Below are 20,774 nucleotides of genomic sequence, written 5' to 3' on the forward strand. Positions count from 1 at the left end.
CCCAAAAGTAAATTTCATGACAAGGTGCTTAATGAACATGCTTTGATAATGGCCCATCCCTTACTGGGGGTTTTTGGGGATTCTAAAATATGATAATGTGTGAACCAATATGTCATCCAGCTGAAACAAATCCAGTTTTGTCCTACCAAATGTTCCCATTTCCGTGATAACCATTTTTCACATTTATATAGAACACAGTCATCTTCGATAGAATTACAATGACACCTTCTCCACAAGCAGTCAGGTGGTGGAGGGGGAATAAATGCATCAGACGTGGAAAGCCAAACTACTTGTGGATCGCTTGGCTGCAGCTGCGATCCACACTTGGCACGTATATATATGTAAATTATAATTATTATACAACCAGAATTCACTAGGAGTGAGGAAATTGGGTTGTACATAAGATCAGTTTGCCTCTCAGTGGATTAAAATAGGGTTCATGGTTCTGGTTCAAGATGGGCTCTGGGAATGTGGACCGTGTCCCGTGAACTATGATGTCTCTAGGACGGACCCCACACCTCCGATTAGCACGGTTGGCCACATACGGTGCTAAAGAAGTTCAACATGCATCATCACACACACACAGCACACTTCCACGACGCTTCACGTGCCTCGCCGGAGTGCTTCTCTTCCCAACTCGGCATTGTTGCGTCTACCATCATAACGGAACCTTTTCGTAAGTAAAAAAACACGAAAGTGGAAAATAACAGCTCCAGCACAAGCTAACCCAAGCATGCATTAAACCTAGGTAAACATTAGTAGTGCTTAAACTCATAAATATAAGAATAGGTTTCCCCCTTTTTTCTGGCAACAAAACAGATGTTAAGATGTTAAAACACCAAACTGAAACCTTTTGCAAGGAATCATGTCTGCATTGAAACTGATTGGTCTGTACTAGAGCCTCGTCTCAAACGGTGTTAGATCAGAGGACGCCAAAAGGCGTACAGCTCAAGGACAACGCTGCACTATCAGGACAATGAGAGCTCGGGCTGAGCAGCTACATCATGGGACCTCCTTTGCCAGTGTCAAAATATAAGAATATGTTTTTCCCTTTTTTCTGGCAACAAAACTGAAACCTTTTGCAAGGAATCATGTCTGCAATAACCACATATACTTGTGGTGAAAATACAAACAAAAAACTTGCTCTGACAACCCTTACTAATTGGCTGTGTCGGGTGGTGGCAGGCTTAATGACACATTTATATATTTCCGCGATGTAACCCAAAAAAACCCTCGATTCAGCACTCCTTCTGACTTTTCCTAGACTCCCCCAGAGAGTGACGGTATCTCTTCGCCCTCGGCCAGACGTTAAGCTGCCGCGCTGGGTAAGGAAAGGAAGTAGAGGGGGGGAAGTTGGGGGGGGGCACGGGAGGGGGGGCATTGGGGGGTGGGGGGGGTGACGTCGCGGGTAATGGGAAAGCGACCCAGCCCGACCTGGCACGGCACCGTGCTGGCAGGGGAGCCCGCTTGGTCAGGATCCAGCGCGCATTCAACCTGTCTGGCAACCACAACTAAATCCATGAACTCGGGAGCCATTAATGTGAGTTATTTAAAACGGCGTAATTGGTGTTAAATTATTCATGGGGGTTAATCTAGCGGTGAGGCGGGTGCAACTGCGATCCGGGCCCACTATTCCCCCAGTCACCGAGTGCCTGAGGTCTTGCAGGAGCCGGCCGTCCTGCGTGTATGTTGAACTTCTTTCGCATCGTTCGTAACCAACCGTGCTAATCGGAGGTGGGGGGGAGGGGAACAACACTGAACACAGAAAGCAACACTGAACACAGAAAGCAGCGCTGATCCGTGGTGTGACCTCACGCCACGCTCCGTGGTGTGACCTCACGCTCCGTGGTATGACCTCACGGCACGTCCCATGGTGTGACCTCACGCCACGCTCCGTGGCGTGACCTCACGCTCCGTGGTGTGACCTCACGCCACGCTCCGTGGTGTGACCTCACGCCACGCTCCGTGGTGTGACCTCACGCTCCGTGGTGTGACCTCACGCCAAGCTCCGTGGTGTGACCTCACGCCACGCTCCGTGGTGTGACCTCACGCTCCGTGGTGGGACCTCACGCCACGCTCCGTGGTGTGACCTCACGCCACGCTCCGTGGTGTGACCTCACGCCACGCTCCGTGGTGTGACCTCACGCTCCGTGGTGTGACCTCACGCCAAGCTCCGTGGTGTGACCTCACGCCATGCTCCGTGGTGTGACCTCACGCTCCGTGGTGTGACCTCACGCCAAGCTCCGTGGTGTGACCTCACGCTCCGTGGTGTGACCTCACGCCACGCTCCGTGGTGTGACCTCACGCTCCGTGGTGTGACCTCACGCCATGCTCCGTGGTGTGACCTCACGCTCCGTGGTGTGACCTCACGCCACGCTCCGTGGTGTGACCTCACGCTCCGTGGTGTGACCTCACGCCACGCTCCGTGGTGTGACCTTATGCTCCGTGGTGTGACCTCACGCCACGCTCCGTGGTGTGACCTCACGCTCCGTGGTGTGACCTCACGCCACGCTCCGTGGTGTGACCTCGGAGCGCTCTCCCTCTCTGCTGCTATTCTGGCCACACTCAGCTGGAGTCGTGGGAGCAGAGCATTCGCTCTCCCGAGCTTGTCGGCCTCTGCTGGCAAATAGATGTGACATTGGAATATGGCAATCCAGAGGTCACTGCTTTAATATCCTGGTGCAAGACAAAAGTTTAAACACTGGGCAAGTCTCTTAAATCAACCGCCCCCAGGCACCTCTGCCCACCCGGCAGAATGACTAACACCACCACAGTTAGTCGATAGCCAGGTCACATGTATCTACATGAACTTCTTTAGCGCCGTGGAGGTGCGGGGGCAATACAACAAACTAAACACAAAAACCTGTTCTAGAGACACGTGAGTTTTCATTCTATATTTAAGAGTGCATAGAGCCAGTAGCTTCCTTACCCCACCACATGTGGTGGGGTGAGGTGTGGGTACTCCCACCTCTTTAACGATGTTTGGCCAGTGTGGAAGAGTAGGCCAAAATAGCCCGCATAGGGGCTCACAAGAGCTTCCTCTAGCGCGGGGAGGCCCTTCCATCAGCAGTGGAGCGAGCGAGCGAGCGAGCCAGAAATTGCAGGGCTGCACCTTAAGCCCTCTCACCGTCATCCCGTCTGCCTCATTGGCGAGCGATAGGAGCGCTCCGTGCCGTTCAACTCGAAGCAGGCTGTGTGACCCACTCTGGCTGCCATCGCTTTTTAAGCGTGCGGAGGTAGGCCGTGCCAGGAGGTCGTCACAGCAAGTGGCCATTGGTCCAAAGTGCTCCCGATAAGTTGTGGAGGATTTCCGTTATCATTCATCCGCGATATTTATGTTTGTGTGCAAGTGGTTCTCTGAAGGCATGGAAACCACGTGTTTATTGTCGTACTGTTATACGCCCCGTGTACACCTGTACACACACGGGCAGCCTGGAGCGCAGTGCTCGTCAAGACCGGTTTATTTTCAGGGCGTTTTGTATCTGCGTGGTTCTTCCGCCCTCCGCCACTCTGTGGAAGTTCCAGTTTGGCTTCTTTTGTGTCGTTGTGGCGTTTGTGAGAGCTCAGTTTCAGGGTAAAGTTATTATTACCGGAACTCGTACAAAACGGGCATAGCTTTGGCAGAATATTGCTGCGTTATATTGAACACTTGTGCCACGTGTAGATAATTAATAAATTCGTGGGGAAACCACTCTCTATTGGAATCATCTGCTTCAATTAGACCTTAATTTGTCATAAAATATGCAGCGGTTGTATATTCTCTTACATTGATGCTGTTTGTTAATGAACACAAAGTACACAGTTAAACGGTGTACTTTAGTTTAGTCCACAAGGTTTGTTCCAGGAACTTTTCGTGAAATTTCTAAAGTTGCAGTGTAATTTTATTCACAATTGATTATTTACAGACCTTTGTCCATTCTGTACACTGCTGGATGAAGGCCTCCATGGGGGGTTGTTTGACCATACTTCACCACGCTGGTCAATGAGTGTTAGTGAAGGGGTGCCGAGAACCGGTTTGTGGTATTATTCACCCCTGATGCTGGACATGGCTGGGTTCGTACACAGCTGTGCTAACCACTGCGTCATAGCTCTGCCCACGTATGTTCATTCTAAATGCGTTAAAATTAATGGATATTGTACCCATTGAATGTATGCATTTGCTGAAAACATATATACATTCTAACTTCCCTTATCTACAAATATTTTCACATTCTCACCCCCCCCCCCGTGGAATGGTAGATATACAGTAGACGTACAGATGGGGGGTAGAAAAACTAGGGGCAATTTTTTTGTTTGCTTTTAGAATGCCGTACACAGTGACAGTGTTTAAGAGTGGGCACAGCCTGCTGTTGAAATCAGCAGCTATGGCAAGGAAGCAATCAAGCGTCGCGCACTCATTTTGTTGCCAAAACCCATCGAACGCAGGTGCTCGGCAATCTAGGCCAGGCACGGAACACGCCTTGACCTCATCCCTGCCACACATCTCTTGTGCAGAGAGAGCAAGCATTTGAAACTGCCCCTCGCGATCCGTGACATTGCAGACTTGGGAAGCGTTCCTGTGTGTTCTGCCGAGAAGTGCTCCATCTCTTGGGTTGCCACCTCTTGAGGTGCAACAAACCTGAACACATTCTTAGTTTTTTCGGTAAAGTCACGTAGGTACCTACGTGACTTTACCGAAAAAAACTAAGAATATGATTCCTTGCAATCACGAAAGCTTCAAATCTAGAAAAACCTGAACACGTGGGAAGAAGAAGAATACCTGACAATATCAGAAGTGGGGAGAACTGCCTGGCAATGCGTTGTCTTGTGCGGATTGTTCACGCAGTTGACGGATAACGGTGGCCTTGGAAAGACTTTCTGATGTATACCTCTGAAAAAGGGACGGTCTTGTGAAAACCAGGACAGCCGGCTCTCGGCTGAAAGGCCTGTGACTTCACAGATGCACAAGACGGAAAAAGCGAATAATATCTGCCGTGAGCACGGTCAACAATGTCTGGCCTCATGCCACCCAGCGCTGGTTGTGACTGACTGGAGGCCATGCACTGCCCAGCGTGCAGAGGGGAGGGGGTGCGCGGGTGGCCAGCGAGCGGGGGGTGGGGGGCAGGGGGGGGCACGGGGAGGGGGACGACTGCTGAGCTTTGCGGGTAGAGAGTGGGGGGGGGGGTCATGCCTCTAGGATGGACGAGGCCCATGGATCTACGATGATGAACTCTTGGAGGCTCCTCTTGTTCGCGAATTCACTTGTCCATTGCTGCTGCTGCTGCACACCAGCTCATAGCCGACAAGAACTCTCCCGTGTAACACTTACAGGCACAGCCCTTTGGTCAATCAACTGCTCGTTGAGGGACTCCCCACGTCGCGCGCGTTTTAAGCGTTATGTGACCGTACTTCACCATGCTCACCAGCGCAGGCTGGCGAGTTCAGGAATGTATTCTTTTGAGTACGGTACATGGCTACAATGGATTTTGCTGCACTGCCTTCACTGACAATGTAACACTACAGCAGCAGCCTACACCACCGGTATTACGCATATCGGTTGCATAGCCAAGCATGATCCAGGATCAAAGATATGCTATTTTCCAAGATCTAACACTATCAGGCACATCCGTGGTTATTTTCGCGAAGGCAATGCTATAGAGGACATAATTAAGAATGATTGCGACGCAGATATTTTTCTGAGAGTTTTCTGTGACCTTGCTGGGATGTCTTTCTTGGAAGTTCACTTTTTGATGTGCGTGTGGGTTCCCCCCCCCCCCTTCACATTTCCCTTTCAGAGAAATTTAATACGTACGTGACACTCAAAGTGCAAAATGTGAAAAGCACGACCATTGCAGTCCGTGGAAATCAGCCCTGCTGGGAGCAAGACTTCATGTTGTGAGTCTCGCCTCTTTTCTCTAATTTCTCGTGGTGTTGCAAACGTTATGATTAATGTGGTTTGAGACACTTGTGCCTGTGTTACGCCAGTTCCCGTAACTGACATCTTGGGTGGCCATCGGCGTTTTTGCCCCTGAGATCCTGTGTACAATCAGATTGAATATGTTTCAAGTCCCAGCAATGTTGACGTCAGGTTGTGATACACATTATGCCTCTATATATATAAATAAATAATGATAATTATAATAATTTACAACCCATTGCTGGATGAAGGCCTCCCGATGTATGTTGAACTTCTTTCACGCCATACATAGCCAACCGTGCTAATCGGAGGTGTTGGTTGTGGGGGTTGTTTAACTATACATCACCACGCTGGTCTGTGCAGGTTGGTGGGAGTGCCCAGGACAGGTTTCAGATTTCACTCAATTCCGAGTGCATCTCGCTAACCACTGCTGCACGCCTCCAACCCAATGCCATCATAAACCAAGCACATGTGGCAAAGAAACAATCCTTCCAGGTGACCAAAGTGAATGTTCCATAACACAGTAGAATTGTGTTTTTAGAAGGTCCTCTTATCCAATAATTCAATACATCGATGAATATGTCAGGACCAGCACACCCATTATTCATTGACCCCGATGAGCCTAATATGGGAGTTTAAAAAAATGCAAAAGAAAAGCCCATCGTGACCGAAGTGTCCTGACCTTGGTAAAGGTTCCATGTTTCAGAAGTTGCTTAAAAGGGCCATTTACCTGATCTCTGCCATCTGTCTCCACAAAGGAGATGCAGTGAACGCTGACATCCTCAAGACCACGATACTGTGAAACATTGGAAGCGTTTTTCATTTTGCGGGAAGAATGCATTTCACATGACACAAAAGTTGGCCCGCAAAATTGGTGCAGTGCATCACCCTGTACCAGAGTATTGCCTGCACAAGGAGATGCCACGGAGACATTTCTCAGATCCCTTGAAGTGACCTCGAATGCACGATAGGGGCACTGCACTTGTTCACTCTCCCTAATGTGGAATATGTTTGTGGCATGGCAGTTAAACCATGACATTTATTCATTCTCAGAGCTGCAATGTTGACAGATTGTAACAACAAAAAACCGTTTTGTTTGATGCGTTTTTGTTCAGCCATTGGTGACTGGGCTGAAACCATCAATAACTTTCTGCACCCGGGAACCCGGTTTAATCATCCCAGAATTGTGAAGCCTACCGCACGTCACGAGATGCGGGCATCAGAGTTCACGCACATGAGGACATTGCTCTGAAGATAAAATTACTGTCCATCGACTGGTGTGGTTTGAAGTGAGCTCCCCATGTCTACAAACCACATCACAGTAAAGAGGAGTTATTCTGTCTGAATTCAACAATGACACCTTTATAAATCCTCCCTCAGGCAACTCCACCTAGGTCCCCTTTCTCTCCATTTTAAATCTCTCCTCAAATCCATCCTCTTCAGCCCCCGTGCCTTCAGACCTCCTTCATTGCTTCTTTTCTCTCCTATCTTTGAGTGAATGAGTGGGTCAGTGAAGTGAGGGAGCGGGTGGGTGGGTGAGTGAGTGAGTCATTCCTTTCTCTCCTCTTTTCTCTGTCCCTTTGATCTCTCCCCTCTGGTTCGTCCTGCGTAATGCTCTGCTCTGAGACGTTAGTTACATTGTGGGAGCAATTTAAATGTAAGTCGTTTAAAATTAGCGGACACAGTGGTTAAAGCGTCATTATGAAATGCCTGTGGTGCTCATTTCAATTGGTGTGTCTAAGCTTGCGGGGTAAATTCTGCACGTACGGAGAAGTGGCCAGGAGGGATTGTGGTCTGATTTGTGACTTTTTAACGTACAAATTTCAAGATATAGTATATAAATATATAATTCAATAACTTATTAAATATATTGTAAACAAATCTAGGTTGCCAGAGGTGCAGGGAGCTACTACCAGTGGGTAGTGTATGAGGCTAACAATAATGCTGGCACCAACATATCTCTCTCAACTTATCACACTGCACAACCTAGCTCGGATAATTGGAATCTTATCACCTGGCAGTCATGCCGACCCAACTAGCCAGAGCTGGTGCCTATCATGTTCTCCATCTTACATTATCACATCAGTCATGAACTGCTACGTCGAGGTGTATTTCAGGTCTCCAAAAAAATGTGTGTTCATGCAAAACGTTCGACCTGAGCGCAAGCCGGCGAAGAATGTGGAGTGGGCAAATGTTCCTGACGGCGGTTGAGCGTGCCGCTGTGGAGGATGTGTGAAGGGTCTCCACGCCATCGGGCACCTTCAAGTTGTTTTCAAATCCAAAAATCCGAGAGGCATAAATGTAATTCGTCAGGAGCAGCATGCCGAGCTGCCTCTGCTAATATTCTGGGTTTCAATTCGGGCCTCCTCACATGATTAAACTGGGTATTATACTCTTTGGTTCTTTCGGTAAAGTTTCGTAGGTGAAAATAAAATAATGATGACGGAAGCTTGTGTTGCCTCCGAAAACGTCGTGATTTCGTTTTTTTTTCACCTACGTGACTGTACCGAAAGAACCAGAGTATGAATCCATGCAGTCACGAAAACTTTTAATATAAACTTGGTATTCAAGTGTTATGAGTTAATGGTCTCAGCCTGATCCTCAATGACTGCACACACATTGTCCTTTTTTGTAATTGGATTGTCACTTAATTCTGCATTTTAGTTGTATTGACATTGGGCAAACAATTTGAGGGCCTTTAGAGGTAGACACATCTCGTGTTCAATAAGAGGCCTCTTTGCAAGAGGGAGTATTTAGGGGTCTCTCTTTGCCACGTAGTGATACACTGCTCACTCTATTGAAAGTTATTCATGTTATTTTGAATATAATGCTAAGACAAGAAATGTCAAGCTGACAGTGATTTCACCAGCTCAGCTACAACGTGTTATAAACAAATTTGCCTTATATCTTCAGCCTGCCAATACTTTCCAGGCTTGTTGTTTTTACATGCTACTCGTATATGATGCTACCTAAGTATCTATGCTGCATAAGTATGTTCGATCACCTTCTTGCATGAATATGCCCATCATAATAATATAAATTAATATTGACATTTCACTCCACAAAATGCCTTATCTATATTTACTCAACCCTGACACTATTGCAGGATTGTTTTCATTCAGCCCCGTGCATGTTTGACAGTGATTACCTAAATCAGTCTTATCTTGCAAGTTCTTGTATTCACTGGTGCCTGACAGACACTGATGGATGAAGATAAACTTAGTTTGGGGTCTGCAGGTGACACGGTCCTGCGGTAGCAATCTCCATCTTTACCTTTTATTACCTACTTCAATTTTAGCAACCACAGATAGTAAAAGTGCCAATAGCGTACACCTATCACTTCAAGCATCCAGCAGCTTGGAGCTCAGGTTAGAGCTTTTAATTCAGAGTCAGAAGACTGAGTTTAATATTCAGCCTGGGTCAACTCAGCCCATCAACCCATCACCCCTCTCGGCAGGTCGATAAATTGGATATCACTTTTGTCCGACATCAACAATGGCTGTTGTTCTACCAAGAGACAGACCCCACCGTAGGAGCGTGACATTTTCACGACTGGCTCAAGGCCGCTAACTCAGTTCACTTTCAGTTTCTTTTGAAGTACCCTGTGAGCCAAGAAGATGACCTCTGCCCAAGTCATATGGGACACTCCGATGATGTTTTTCTTTTTACAGTCCAGTGTATGTATGTACATTGAAATTCTTTCACAGCATACGTAGCAAACCGTGCTAACCAAAGGTACGGGGGAAGGACCACAAACTAAACAAAGTGCATGAAGCGTCGCAGGGAAAGCACCACGTCCCGGCCACCCTTGTCTCCATAGTGGTAGCGTTTGTTGTCGCACTGTAGTGAATGCTCATGTTTGAGCTTTCACAGGCCTTGTCCACATCCACTGCAGGTACAGGGGCGGTGGCGTGGCCCCACTGCCTATTGTGAGAGGTTCACGGTTTGATTCCAACAGCCACGCTGATGAACACTGCGGGTGTATGAACCGTTACAATTCGCTCCTCTTTGCTTCATAGTGGACGTTAAATATCCCGTGACGTCATTGGCAAGAGGATGGCATCATTGTGTGCCTGTGTCACGGTCAACATGCTGAAAATTAGCCGCAAATTACTCAGTTGGAATCTACGTGGCCATAATTGCCCCCTACTGGCAAAGGGATGATTTATCCACTTTATTTAGCAACACTTCACGTTATATAATACGTCTATTCAATTACTCGGTTATACGCTTCCCTGTGGATATGTTGTGGTTGACATTGAAGTCTTGTCATGACCTCAAGCTAGGCAGCAGAGCCCCCTACAGACAACGTGCACACAGCACAGTGTATCCACTCTCCCCATGGGTGCCCTGGGAATTGCTGTGACTCCATGTGAATGGCAAAATCTTCGGCGTTCATTAAAAAGCCTGACGATTTCGGTAACACATTGCAACAATTACATCAATGATTCATTAAACAGCCACTTGTTTTTAGCAACACTTCACTTTATATTGTGCATATACAGTTTTCAGTTTCTCTAATTGGTATTATCCATAGCAAGCATCGCACCCCCCACCCCCCTTTTACTGCAAACCCTTTGGCAGGATCCTCCAGAAAAAGAGTTGTGAGACTCACTGAGGCTTTGCTGGGTAAAAAAGCGTAAATAAATAGTCATACATCGGCAAAAAATACCAATATGGCTGAAGAAGATGGCTTTCAATCAAATGCATATTTGCACCACGACGTATGGATCAGAATTATGGACACTGAATATGATTATTGAACAAAAGCCGAGAGATACACGAAGACTCATGGAGAGATTCACGCTTGGAAATACAATGAGACGTAAAGAGACACACAATGATGAGGGGACGTGTGCGTATCGGAGACATAGTATCGACTGCTAAGCAACGTCAGCGGGCTTGGCCAGGACACGTCATCGCTAGGACGTGCCCAAGAGGACGATCACCGTAGCGATGGAGCGACTAGATCGGCGACGTTGTAGGTGGATTGGGGCGTTGAAGGATCACAGTTGACGCTAATGGCGTACGGAGGCCTCCATCCAGCAATGAATAGATAATGGCTGCTGATACGGTACAACTGAGTAGCATTTCCAGTTGCGTTAATTTGCATAGTCAATCAAGGCATATTTAAACTGCCCCCTTTTGACGATTGTGATTTTTTGAAAGTATTTCAAATATATTCAGCATACTATAATTGTGGGCTCTCTAAGGGTTGTGGCACCGTCAAGGTTGGCCCAGGGCCACCATGTGGAGATAAGCACCACCCAAGTACGCACTTGGGCACTTTATAGCTGACAGGCATCAATTCGACCGCTTGTGGAGAATTGCCATCAACCGCTAGCGGTGGGGTCATGGTTCGCGCACTGCGCCATGAACATGGCCACCTGAGTTCAACTCCTGGCCACGGCTCACATCGGTGGCGAGTGAGATCTGAACGCTTCTGGGCTCTTTCTTCACAAACCCATATTTAGTCAATGTGGTGAAGTATGGTCAAACAACCCCCGTGATCAGCACGGTGTCGGGTGGTCCTCATTTGTCATTTAATTGCCAAAGAGCTGAAAATCATAATAATATTTTTTTATTTACAAATCGTATACAATGCAGGGATGTGTACAATCGTTATATAAACACAACACTCCTGTCCTACTGTGTATTGCAATTAGGTTAATGTGGTCTCTTTAGTCTCTGTAGTCAGTGAGCAAAGCATACACTCACTAGAACTCAAACAACATTATTTTTACATACACATTACATTTGGAAGCCAGCTTTTCTATCTTCCGGGTGTACAAATACAAATAAATGTGGAGCATTGAAGGCAAATACCATGCTGCGTGCTGGTGATGAGCGTCTGTGTTTGTCCGTCAGGACTGAGCACAGACTCGTATCAGCAAAGCACATGGCGTAATGCTTTCCCTTTGGGCTCTTATCATAGGAATGGATGATTCACATGCACAATCACTTTGTGTTCATCCATCCTGGATTTTCCGAGCATTTGACATAGTCACCGTGTTTAAGTATTCAGGGACCATATGTTCTATGTTGTTTCTAGTCACTGTTCATTTTAGCAAAATGTAAATTAATGTAAAAAAATATAATTTAAATTTCAAATTTCACTCTACCCCTGAGGATCACGACGCACAGCTTGGTTAGCCCGCAATCGGTCATTCCTAAATAATATATCTGGCACTTTACAACCAAATCACATAAGCAATGCCTTTATATATTCACAAAAGTGAACGAAAATAGAACATTATGTAAATAAATTATGGTATGCGAATGTATTGAAGTATACCTTTTATAAAATAAAAATGTGAACAACACGGCGAGCAATCGGATTGGTGGCGATGTGTAGGAGCACACACGTAGATATGGGCGTGAGATGATGAACAGGCCTCACTTCAATCGTGCGGGGGGGGGGTCCCTTTGCCCACCCGAGTGAATTCTCTGCTGTGCCGCGTGTGTGGTGTGGGGGCGTATTTGGCATAAAATAACGCGTCCAATCAGCAGGATGCCTGGGTGTTGCCCGTGCTTCGGCTACGTAAATATCCCATGGGCAGAAGGCGGGCGTCGATTCATTCCGCTCCGTAAAACCACCTTGCTGCGCGTCGTTACATTGCGGTCTGCGAGTGGGCACGCAATCGCCTTGCGAGATGAGTCTAACGAACAGCGTCACACTGGAAATGTCCTCTTGATTTATTCACACGTGTTAGTTGTAGCGAGGTGCTTATGGTGTCGGTTATACTTGGATTTTCAAATCACATTCACGAGGTCATCACCCTCCAGAGATGATGATTGTGTAATGACTTGATGAACACGAGTAATTTTTTTCCCATTTAAAATCGAGGGCAAATTTTCACCGTGGTTCTAATCTGGCCTCGGGATAATCTGTATGCACAAAAGGGCACGCGCTTGTACTGATGTCACAAGGTCTAAAACATCTACAGCAGATGCCACGCTTTTGCAATGCCCCACAGCATTAGTGGACAGCTGTCGGAATTCAAATGTATTGAACTGGTTGCTGAATGTTTTCAGTCTTGCCAACTGCTGGGATACGCGGCCACCCAAATTAAATTAAATGAGAAACAGACACTACCAGCAGAGGTTGTGTCTGTGAGCTCTGCGGGACTACACTGCTGACGGTGCTGGGTTATGGTGAAACGAGCCTCCGTGAGGCATCGCTAAAAGCTGTGGTTTGACTTAAATTATGATGCTTTTCCATATTGTGTCATCCTGAACCCTTTTGTAAAATGCACGTTTTGTACGCATGTGTAGTGATACAGCAGGCGAAAGTATTATGTTATCATCCTTTAATCTCAATCTGTATGTCAGCATCTTACAATACACATTTGGTGCGTATGTAAGTTTTCAATTTAAGCTCACGGTGCATCTGCTTTAAGCCAGCGTTATCATGTAGTCTCTATAAATAGAAAACGTCTTCCTAAAAATATTCGTAATAAATTCAATGAACATATAATTTAATACTTAATGCAGGATTTATTTTGGGTTAGATCATGTAAATATTAATGTGTCGTTCAACCCGCCACCACCCGACACAGCCAATTAGTAAGGGTTGTCACGTGAACAAAACGTGCCAATTCTTTACTCCAGCACACCGGTGGTGTGTTGGAGAGTAAACCCACGACATTTATAAGTCGGGCACAACGTTTCGCCGATTATTACAACCAGCCTCATCAGGCGACTGCCAGAATTGTGGAGAAATCCTTCAGTTTCAATGTATGACTGCTGCCCATTGGAGTTGTTCCGACATATTTCACGGAAATAAACGCTCGCGTCTGTTTATGAATGAACCACTGTGTGCCACGCGTGTGTCAGAACGGACGTGCGCAGGCATTGTTGTCAGGCCAGCGAATCGTATGGAGGACTGAATGGATGAGCTCTTCTTCGTGAACTTTCGACAAATACAGGGGGTCATAAAGAGCACTTGTGAGATTGATGCACAGCCTTTGAATGCTGGACCTGTTCCCAGGATTGAGCCGTGTTTTTGGAAAACGAAGCGAGGTGCTAAGCGCAGCCAGCTAGTGTAACTAGAGCACATATTGTATGCAATGAAACACGTCTTATTTTTAGGTTATAGCCACCCAAACGACAGTACCGAATGCTTATGACATACTCTGTGTGCGGTGGTTTAACGTGACGTGATGGGAGTGGTGGATAAGTGGTTTTTGCACTGGAATGTGAACCCGTTAACCTGCGTTCGATTTTGGTCCGTGGCTCGTATTATTGCCGAGTGATATCGGCACCGCTCTTGGGCTCCTCTCTTGACCAAACCTCACTGACCTGTGCGGTGAATTCGATCATTCTCCTGATTACCGCGGTTGTCTACGTCCGGTGCGAAAGAAGTTCAACATACAAACTTACAATCCCCATGACTGGCACAGCATGGGGAGGTCTTTGCCCAGTCGTGGATGGACAAAATGTATATAAATGATCATTATTACTCATATTATAAAAGACAATGCATATATTATCAGAGCATGTTTGTTTGCACGTTTTGCCTAAAGTACGTGTGGTTAATACTTACTTGATTCATTGCAAAAGGTATCTATTTGGTGTTTTAACATCTTAACACAACTCCTGTTTTATTTAAAGAAAGGGTAAAACATGTTTTATTGTTTCAGCATTTTGATACTGGCAAAAAAGGTCCCGTAGATAAATTTAATGGCTTCATTGTTGTTTTTTAAAAGTTAAACGCATTGTATCGCTTGATAGTTACCCTTTTTATTATTTCGACCAGTGTATAATTTGCATTCGGATGACAAAATGGCAACCGTGAAGGAATGTCATTACTTTATACAGAAAGATAGAGGGCATAATGAGGGTCTGGCAGGCATTGTGACAGGCGCATTGTGACTCGGGTCTGGCTTCACGGGCCTTTTAAATGGCAGGCACAGTCACCTGTCTGGCAAATGTCCTCTTGCCAAATGTTTTATTGTGTCGTTTGAGTACTCGAACATTTCCAATGCCCATATATTTACTTAACCAGCCTACGCTGACCAACGCGGTGAAGCATGGTCAAACGACCCTCACGACTCGCACAGCGTGGGGACGCCTTCATTTAACAGTGGATTGACAAAGGGCCGTCAGTTGTCATTATATAACGGTAATTTATTAAACAAATGTTCCGAAATTGAAAAGCTCCATTTAGAATATTTGCAACTCTTTTTTTCAACCGTTTATTTGACTAATTTTGAAATATTTACGCTCAAAGTTTTAAAAGTTTGTCAATCAGATTTATTTGTCAATCCACTTCCGGACAAATATTCTCCCCATGGTGTGTCAGTCGTGGGGGTTGTTTGCCCATACTTCGCCACGCTGGTCAGTGCTAGTTGTGAAGTGGGGTGGGAGGTGAGGGGGCCATGATTGGTTCAGATGTCACTCTCCACTGGCTGGTGATCGTAATCGGGTCGACGGGTTCACAACGCAGGGCACTGACCATGGCGACACCACTCCTCACAGAGGCTAAGTTAATTAAATACAATGTCCGGATTTAAACCGTGTTGGGGCTCATTGAGACTTCTGAGTTGAATTCATGTTTTGGTGGAAAGTAGTTGTGAAAATATCACAGACGATCCTGATAGCAAGATAAAACCCCTAAACATGTTTAATTTATACATTTTCCCCAAGTGCCATTCTGTCGATTTCCCCATTCAGAAATGCATTGCGTCCGCTGCCCAGTGTCCCGCAATACCGCGTGGCACTGAGCCGGCCCATCGGTAGGGGCAGTGCACCGGGTCTCCCGTAGCGTGCGGCGCCGCCAAGATCAGAACGCCACTCCTGGCGAGGAGGAAAGGACACCGTTACAGTCTTCTCCTTCTTCTCGCGAGTCACTCGCACGTCCGATGCGAATGCGCCCTGTTTCTGCTCGGCAGAAGGTTCTTTTAAACGCCCCGATGAGAGCACGTTTATCATGATTATTTTGCTGCTGATGTGGCCTTTGGAATTTTTTGCGGCATTTCAAGGATCTTCACCCTGTTTTTTTCGGGTGCTAAGTTGAAACCGAGTTGCCCTGCGGCAAGGCTCATGACGATGACCTAGCCTAGTGATCTTCACTAACTTTCAGAGGGGGGGCCACTTTCGCTGATAAGACATCATCAGTGTGAGGGCCGCCACACATTTGAAACCATTGGCGGTTTGACAACAGCACGACGATGATGATGGGGGGTGTTTCACATTTTTCTATTATCGGGGTCCACACATCAGGGGCCGCACTATAGGCCACAAGGGGCCGCCAGTGGCCCGTGGGCCTTGCTATGGAGAACGCTTTTCCTCGCCTGTCGAGCGTGCAGGATTAGTGTGGTCTACTTCATGGGGGAAACTGCGATGTGATGAAGCTCCCCAACACTTGGTGGGAAATGTTGGACATTGCCGAACAACGAGCTGTACAACCAGAAAATGCAGAATTACAAAAAACCTATGCAGTTGCATGGATCCACATGCTAGAAAGTATTTGTATGTGTAAAGGAGATACTGATGGTGATTTTACCACTCTCTGGTAGAATCATTATCTCCTCTTGCCTTGAAATGAACTTCCAAATAAAAGCAGAAGTTCCTTTCAGGGCAAGAGGTCAATGTGTTGTTTTTACAAGTCTTACACAGGCAAATGGTTTGCAATATAAATTCATATTGTGTATTAATAAAAATGATCTCATGCTGCTTACGTGCTTTGTTTAAACCAAATCGGAGAAGCATTTCATAGAAAAGTACGATGCATTTGTGTGTGTTTTTGTTGCCTGCATATTAATGTTTGGTGATTCAGCTTTTTGTCAGAAAATGCAATCGGGGAGACAGAGACGCACACGCTCATTGCAGTATTGATACAATTTTATTTCGAGAAACAGCCGTGTTGTACATCAAATATTCATAAGCAAAACTGGTATTAATTTTTATCAAATGCTTTCCAGATGATTATTTTTTTACACGTGTCATTTTCCCATATTGCCTTTCAATGAACGAGGCTGCAACCTGTCAGAAATGATAAGGCTAAGAGCCGCATGGCAGAGGCCTAAGCTAATCGCACGAAACGCTTGTGATCTCGTGTTCTTAACAAATTAAATGTGCCAAAACGACAAACACGTTTTACTTTCCATTACAGCAGGCTTGATTGCTTTTGAAATACATTGTCGCGAGTTGACTAATCTTGGCGTGTGTTTGGCAGCACGGTATAACAGTGCAGAGAGGCACACGGTACCATTGAACACCGCATACCACATACCGTACGCTCCGGATTATAAGTCTAACTTTGTATTTTAATGTAACAGCTGGGAGTGTCTTATAATCCAGTAGGTATATGTGCGTTGTTAGTGTGGTGCGCTGAGCCTGGCACAAGTGCCGTGGTGATGTTCTCGCCACTTAGTGGCGAACGGCGGTTGTTTTTGTTGTTGTGCAGATTTGTATATCTTGACACTGACCATAAGTTACGGAGCATCTTATAATCCTGAGAATACGGTAACTACATCTAGGGCACTTGAAAAAATTACCCATTTTGGCAGCCCCAGTGTAGAAATGTACAGACCTGCTTGTCCCTTGTTCCTCGGAGCCATGGCATGTTTTTCTGTTTCGCCACAGTGAGATCAACCGTTTGGATCTTGGCCTCATCGTGGAGGTATGGGACAAAGGACTCATCTGGGACACGATGGTTGGCACCTCGTGGATTCCTCTCAATGACATCCAGCACTCGAACGAGGCAAGCTCACCACCCGCACACGACACCTTTGGGAGCGCTGACGTGGTGCAGCGGTAGCGGCTTTGCCGTTTGTTGCAGAGGTCTGCTGTTCAACTCCGGCAGGCTGGCCTGAGTAATACTGCAGTGCGCATTGATCAAAAATACTGCATGCCGTCGACTTCACAGCTGACGTTAAGGACCCCTTGGCATCTTTCGCAAGAGAAGACCATTCTGCGCCGGTGTCAAGGACCAAATTTGCCAATTTCGAAATTTGATCCGCAAAATTACTCAATTACTTAACTGGGATTACACATGGCAACAACATTGCCCGTGACTGCGAAACTTGACAATCAACGTGTTTTTTGGGGATAAACAACCACAGGAATAATAAGAAGAATCTGCGATCTGTTCTGAATTGAATGGAGTATGCTGTGATATGGGTGGTGACACGATGGCTGTGCTTGTGTGGACTTGCCGTGGTATGGCAGGAGGGCCCAGGAGAATGGCAAACCCTCGACGCTGAAGTCCTCATGAAGGAAGATGAAATATGTGGCACCAAGACCCCCACGCCGCACCAGATCCTGCTCGACTCGCGCTTCGAGCTGCCCTTTGGTGAGGCGGGTTCATCATGATCATGTTTTGTTTTAGATAGTAAGTCTGCATGTTGATAGGTTGTATGCATGTGTGTTCATAGTGTCCAGGGCGTCTCGTGACTTGGTGCGTTTATCACTAAAATTACACTCGAAACAGATACGTCTCCTGATTCTAGGAACCTCTAATCGATTCTAAAAACGGTTACCAGGTTACAGTTCACCCAGCAGTAGCTTGACAAAGGTCTGCAAATAATTGCTTGATTGTCCATGATGAATCCCCGGGATGCCCCTCCATTTGCGCGCCTCTAGTGAAGTTCCGAGTGTTTGAACGGCGGCTGTCGTCTCTTGTGTGCTGCAGACATCCCAGAGGAGGAGGCAAAGTACTGGACCACGAAGCTCGAGCAACTCAACGTCTTGCAGGATCACGACGAGGTATTGGAACTCTAAATACAAAAAGAAACCTAAAATGTGATAGAAAATTCAATTTTCTAGGCCCCATGCAGGAACTGATCGTTTTAGATCGCAATAGAAAGTGAACTGCATTTATTCCAAATGCACAAAGAGCTGTTAACTTTTTCACCTCATCCTTAAGCGGTGTTTTTTGTTTGATGATTGGGTGATGATATGAGCTCATGACTCACAATCAGAAGTTTGGAAATTAAACTCCCAGTGTTGAATTGACTTCGTCCCATCATCCACTCAGAGTCAATATCGTGGGAAATCAACATTTTGGTTGATTTGTTTAAAGACTGGTCCCTTCCATTAGGAATGGGGAATTTTCTCCACTTGTTAAAGACTGCCAACCGATGAGAATCCCCCCCCCCCCCACACGTTTGAGCATGACGCGACACACTGGGTACCTTGCCCGTGTCACTAACAGGACTGACCACGCAATGTGCTTTCAATGTGTCATAAATTGCTCGCTGCGTTGTGTTTCTTGTGCACCAAAGGGCTTGATAATGGTCCTAGGTGTGCATTTGTTAATGTGCCTGCATGTTAGTAAACGCTCTCAGATGCTTTTTCAGCATTTCTCTTTTTTTGGTATAACAATCTAAACACACAGCTAACAACTTGCAATGCCCGAAACTATTAAAATATTTGACACATCTGAGTTAATTGAAAAAACTATTAATAAACATTTAGAAGGCATCGTTTATGCACGGGTGCACACTTACAATTTGAGAATGGTCATGGTGGTCGTTGTTTGGAATGCAGTTGCCTTTGGCTTTTCACTGTCTACCTTTAGAGCTAAGATGGTATAAATTATCAGCAATTGGCAAGATTGATCTTTGTCTTTTGTTTTTGTTACTGCTGTGCCCATCTACCACGGATCTCACTTGTAAAAGCCGGGCAACTGGTTAAACGGTATCATCGGTGGAACATATCAAATAAAACTCCAACTCAATTTGGCTATAAATGCGCCACAAAAGTAATTTCGTAGGCGCCTTTGCTTGATGCGATGATGGTTTACTTGATAATACTTTTCTGACTACATTGGATATTAAAGCGGCTTTCCGAGAATCCATCGAGGGAATTGAAGGTGTCTTCACGTGTGGATGTGAGCACCGTGTGTGCGTCATCGTTGGCAATTCCTGCTCGCATTGTCTTGCGGTTGGCTCGCGAGGGAGTTAAACGTTACTCAAAGATGAAATCGCGCTCACATTTTTCCCAGAGTGAATTATATTGCCAACCTGGCAAAAAAACACATTAACGTTTATTCTCTGGAGGAACATTTCTAAAATTACCACAAACACAATTCAATGCAAGGCAACTGCATCTTTATAGAGTTCATACAGAATTGGCACCAGAGAAAGTGGTGTAATAACACGTATCAGGAGATGAATGAAAGGATATGGGTAAAGAGGGCTGGGTATTTATTTTATTTTACTAGGTAAGGCCGACTGAGCTATGTAGCTATTTTTCAGAAGTGACCTGACCACAAAGCATAGCGCAACGAAGTGGCTTGTCATCACGTGGACATTTATAGCAACAGCCAAATACTCTAAAAGCACGTTTCTAAATGTGGAGGGAAAAACCGGAAGACCCGGAGAAAAATCCACGCGACCACGGGGAGAACATGCCAACTCCAAATACACAGGCATCGTCAGGGTCAGGATCGAACTTACGACCTCCTGTATGCCAGGCGAGCTAGTTACCATCTCGCCGCCATGGCACACCAGGACAAAGCGCGTAGAAGACGACGAGGATGGAAGCTGAGCAGGAGGAGGTCTCGAGGGTGGTGGAGTCAGCAGGTGGTGGACTCAGCAGGTGGTGGACTCAGCAGTGCAGATGGTCAAGGGGGGGAGGGAGTTCCGTGGACCCGCGCACAGCTGAGCAGGAGGAGGAGCAGCGGCCCCCGCGGGAGAGGCTCGCCGCTTGTTGCAGAAGTTCGCGGTTCAAATTCGGCGGCCGCCCTGGTCATCGCTGCGGTGTGCTTCACGGCGGATGCGAAAGATCCCGTGACGTAATTTTGCAAAAGTTGGCCAACATGCGCCGGCGTCATGGTCCAAATTTGCCAAATTTGAAATATAACACGCAAATTCTCAAATTGGAATCCACAAAGCGACCATCGACCATCGACCACTACTGCTAAAACTTG

The 20,774-nt window shown here is 46.3% G+C and overlaps 1 protein-coding gene across 5 annotated transcripts in view; it reads left to right on the top strand.

Moving 5' to 3' along the window:
- The window catches only part of UNC13B (unc-13 homolog B), a 176,022-nt gene that overhangs the window by 36,449 nt on the left and 118,799 nt on the right, over positions 1–20,774 (top strand). For all 5 annotated transcript variants that reach the window (XM_078862355.1, XM_078862357.1, XM_078862358.1 and 2 more), the window contains exons 3-6: positions 5,775–5,874; positions 17,486–17,603; positions 18,071–18,194; positions 18,534–18,607. In XM_078862355.1, coding sequence (XP_078718481.1) covers positions 5,775–5,874; positions 17,486–17,603; positions 18,071–18,194; positions 18,534–18,607 — 416 coding nt within the window. The remainder of the gene's footprint in view (positions 1–5,774; positions 5,875–17,485; positions 17,604–18,070; positions 18,195–18,533; positions 18,608–20,774) is intronic.

Source organism: Lampetra fluviatilis, chromosome 13 (assembly GCF_964198595.1).
Source record: "Lampetra fluviatilis chromosome 13, kcLamFluv1.1, whole genome shotgun sequence".
In the NCBI taxonomy this organism is placed as follows: Eukaryota; Metazoa; Chordata; class Hyperoartia; order Petromyzontiformes; family Petromyzontidae; genus Lampetra; species Lampetra fluviatilis.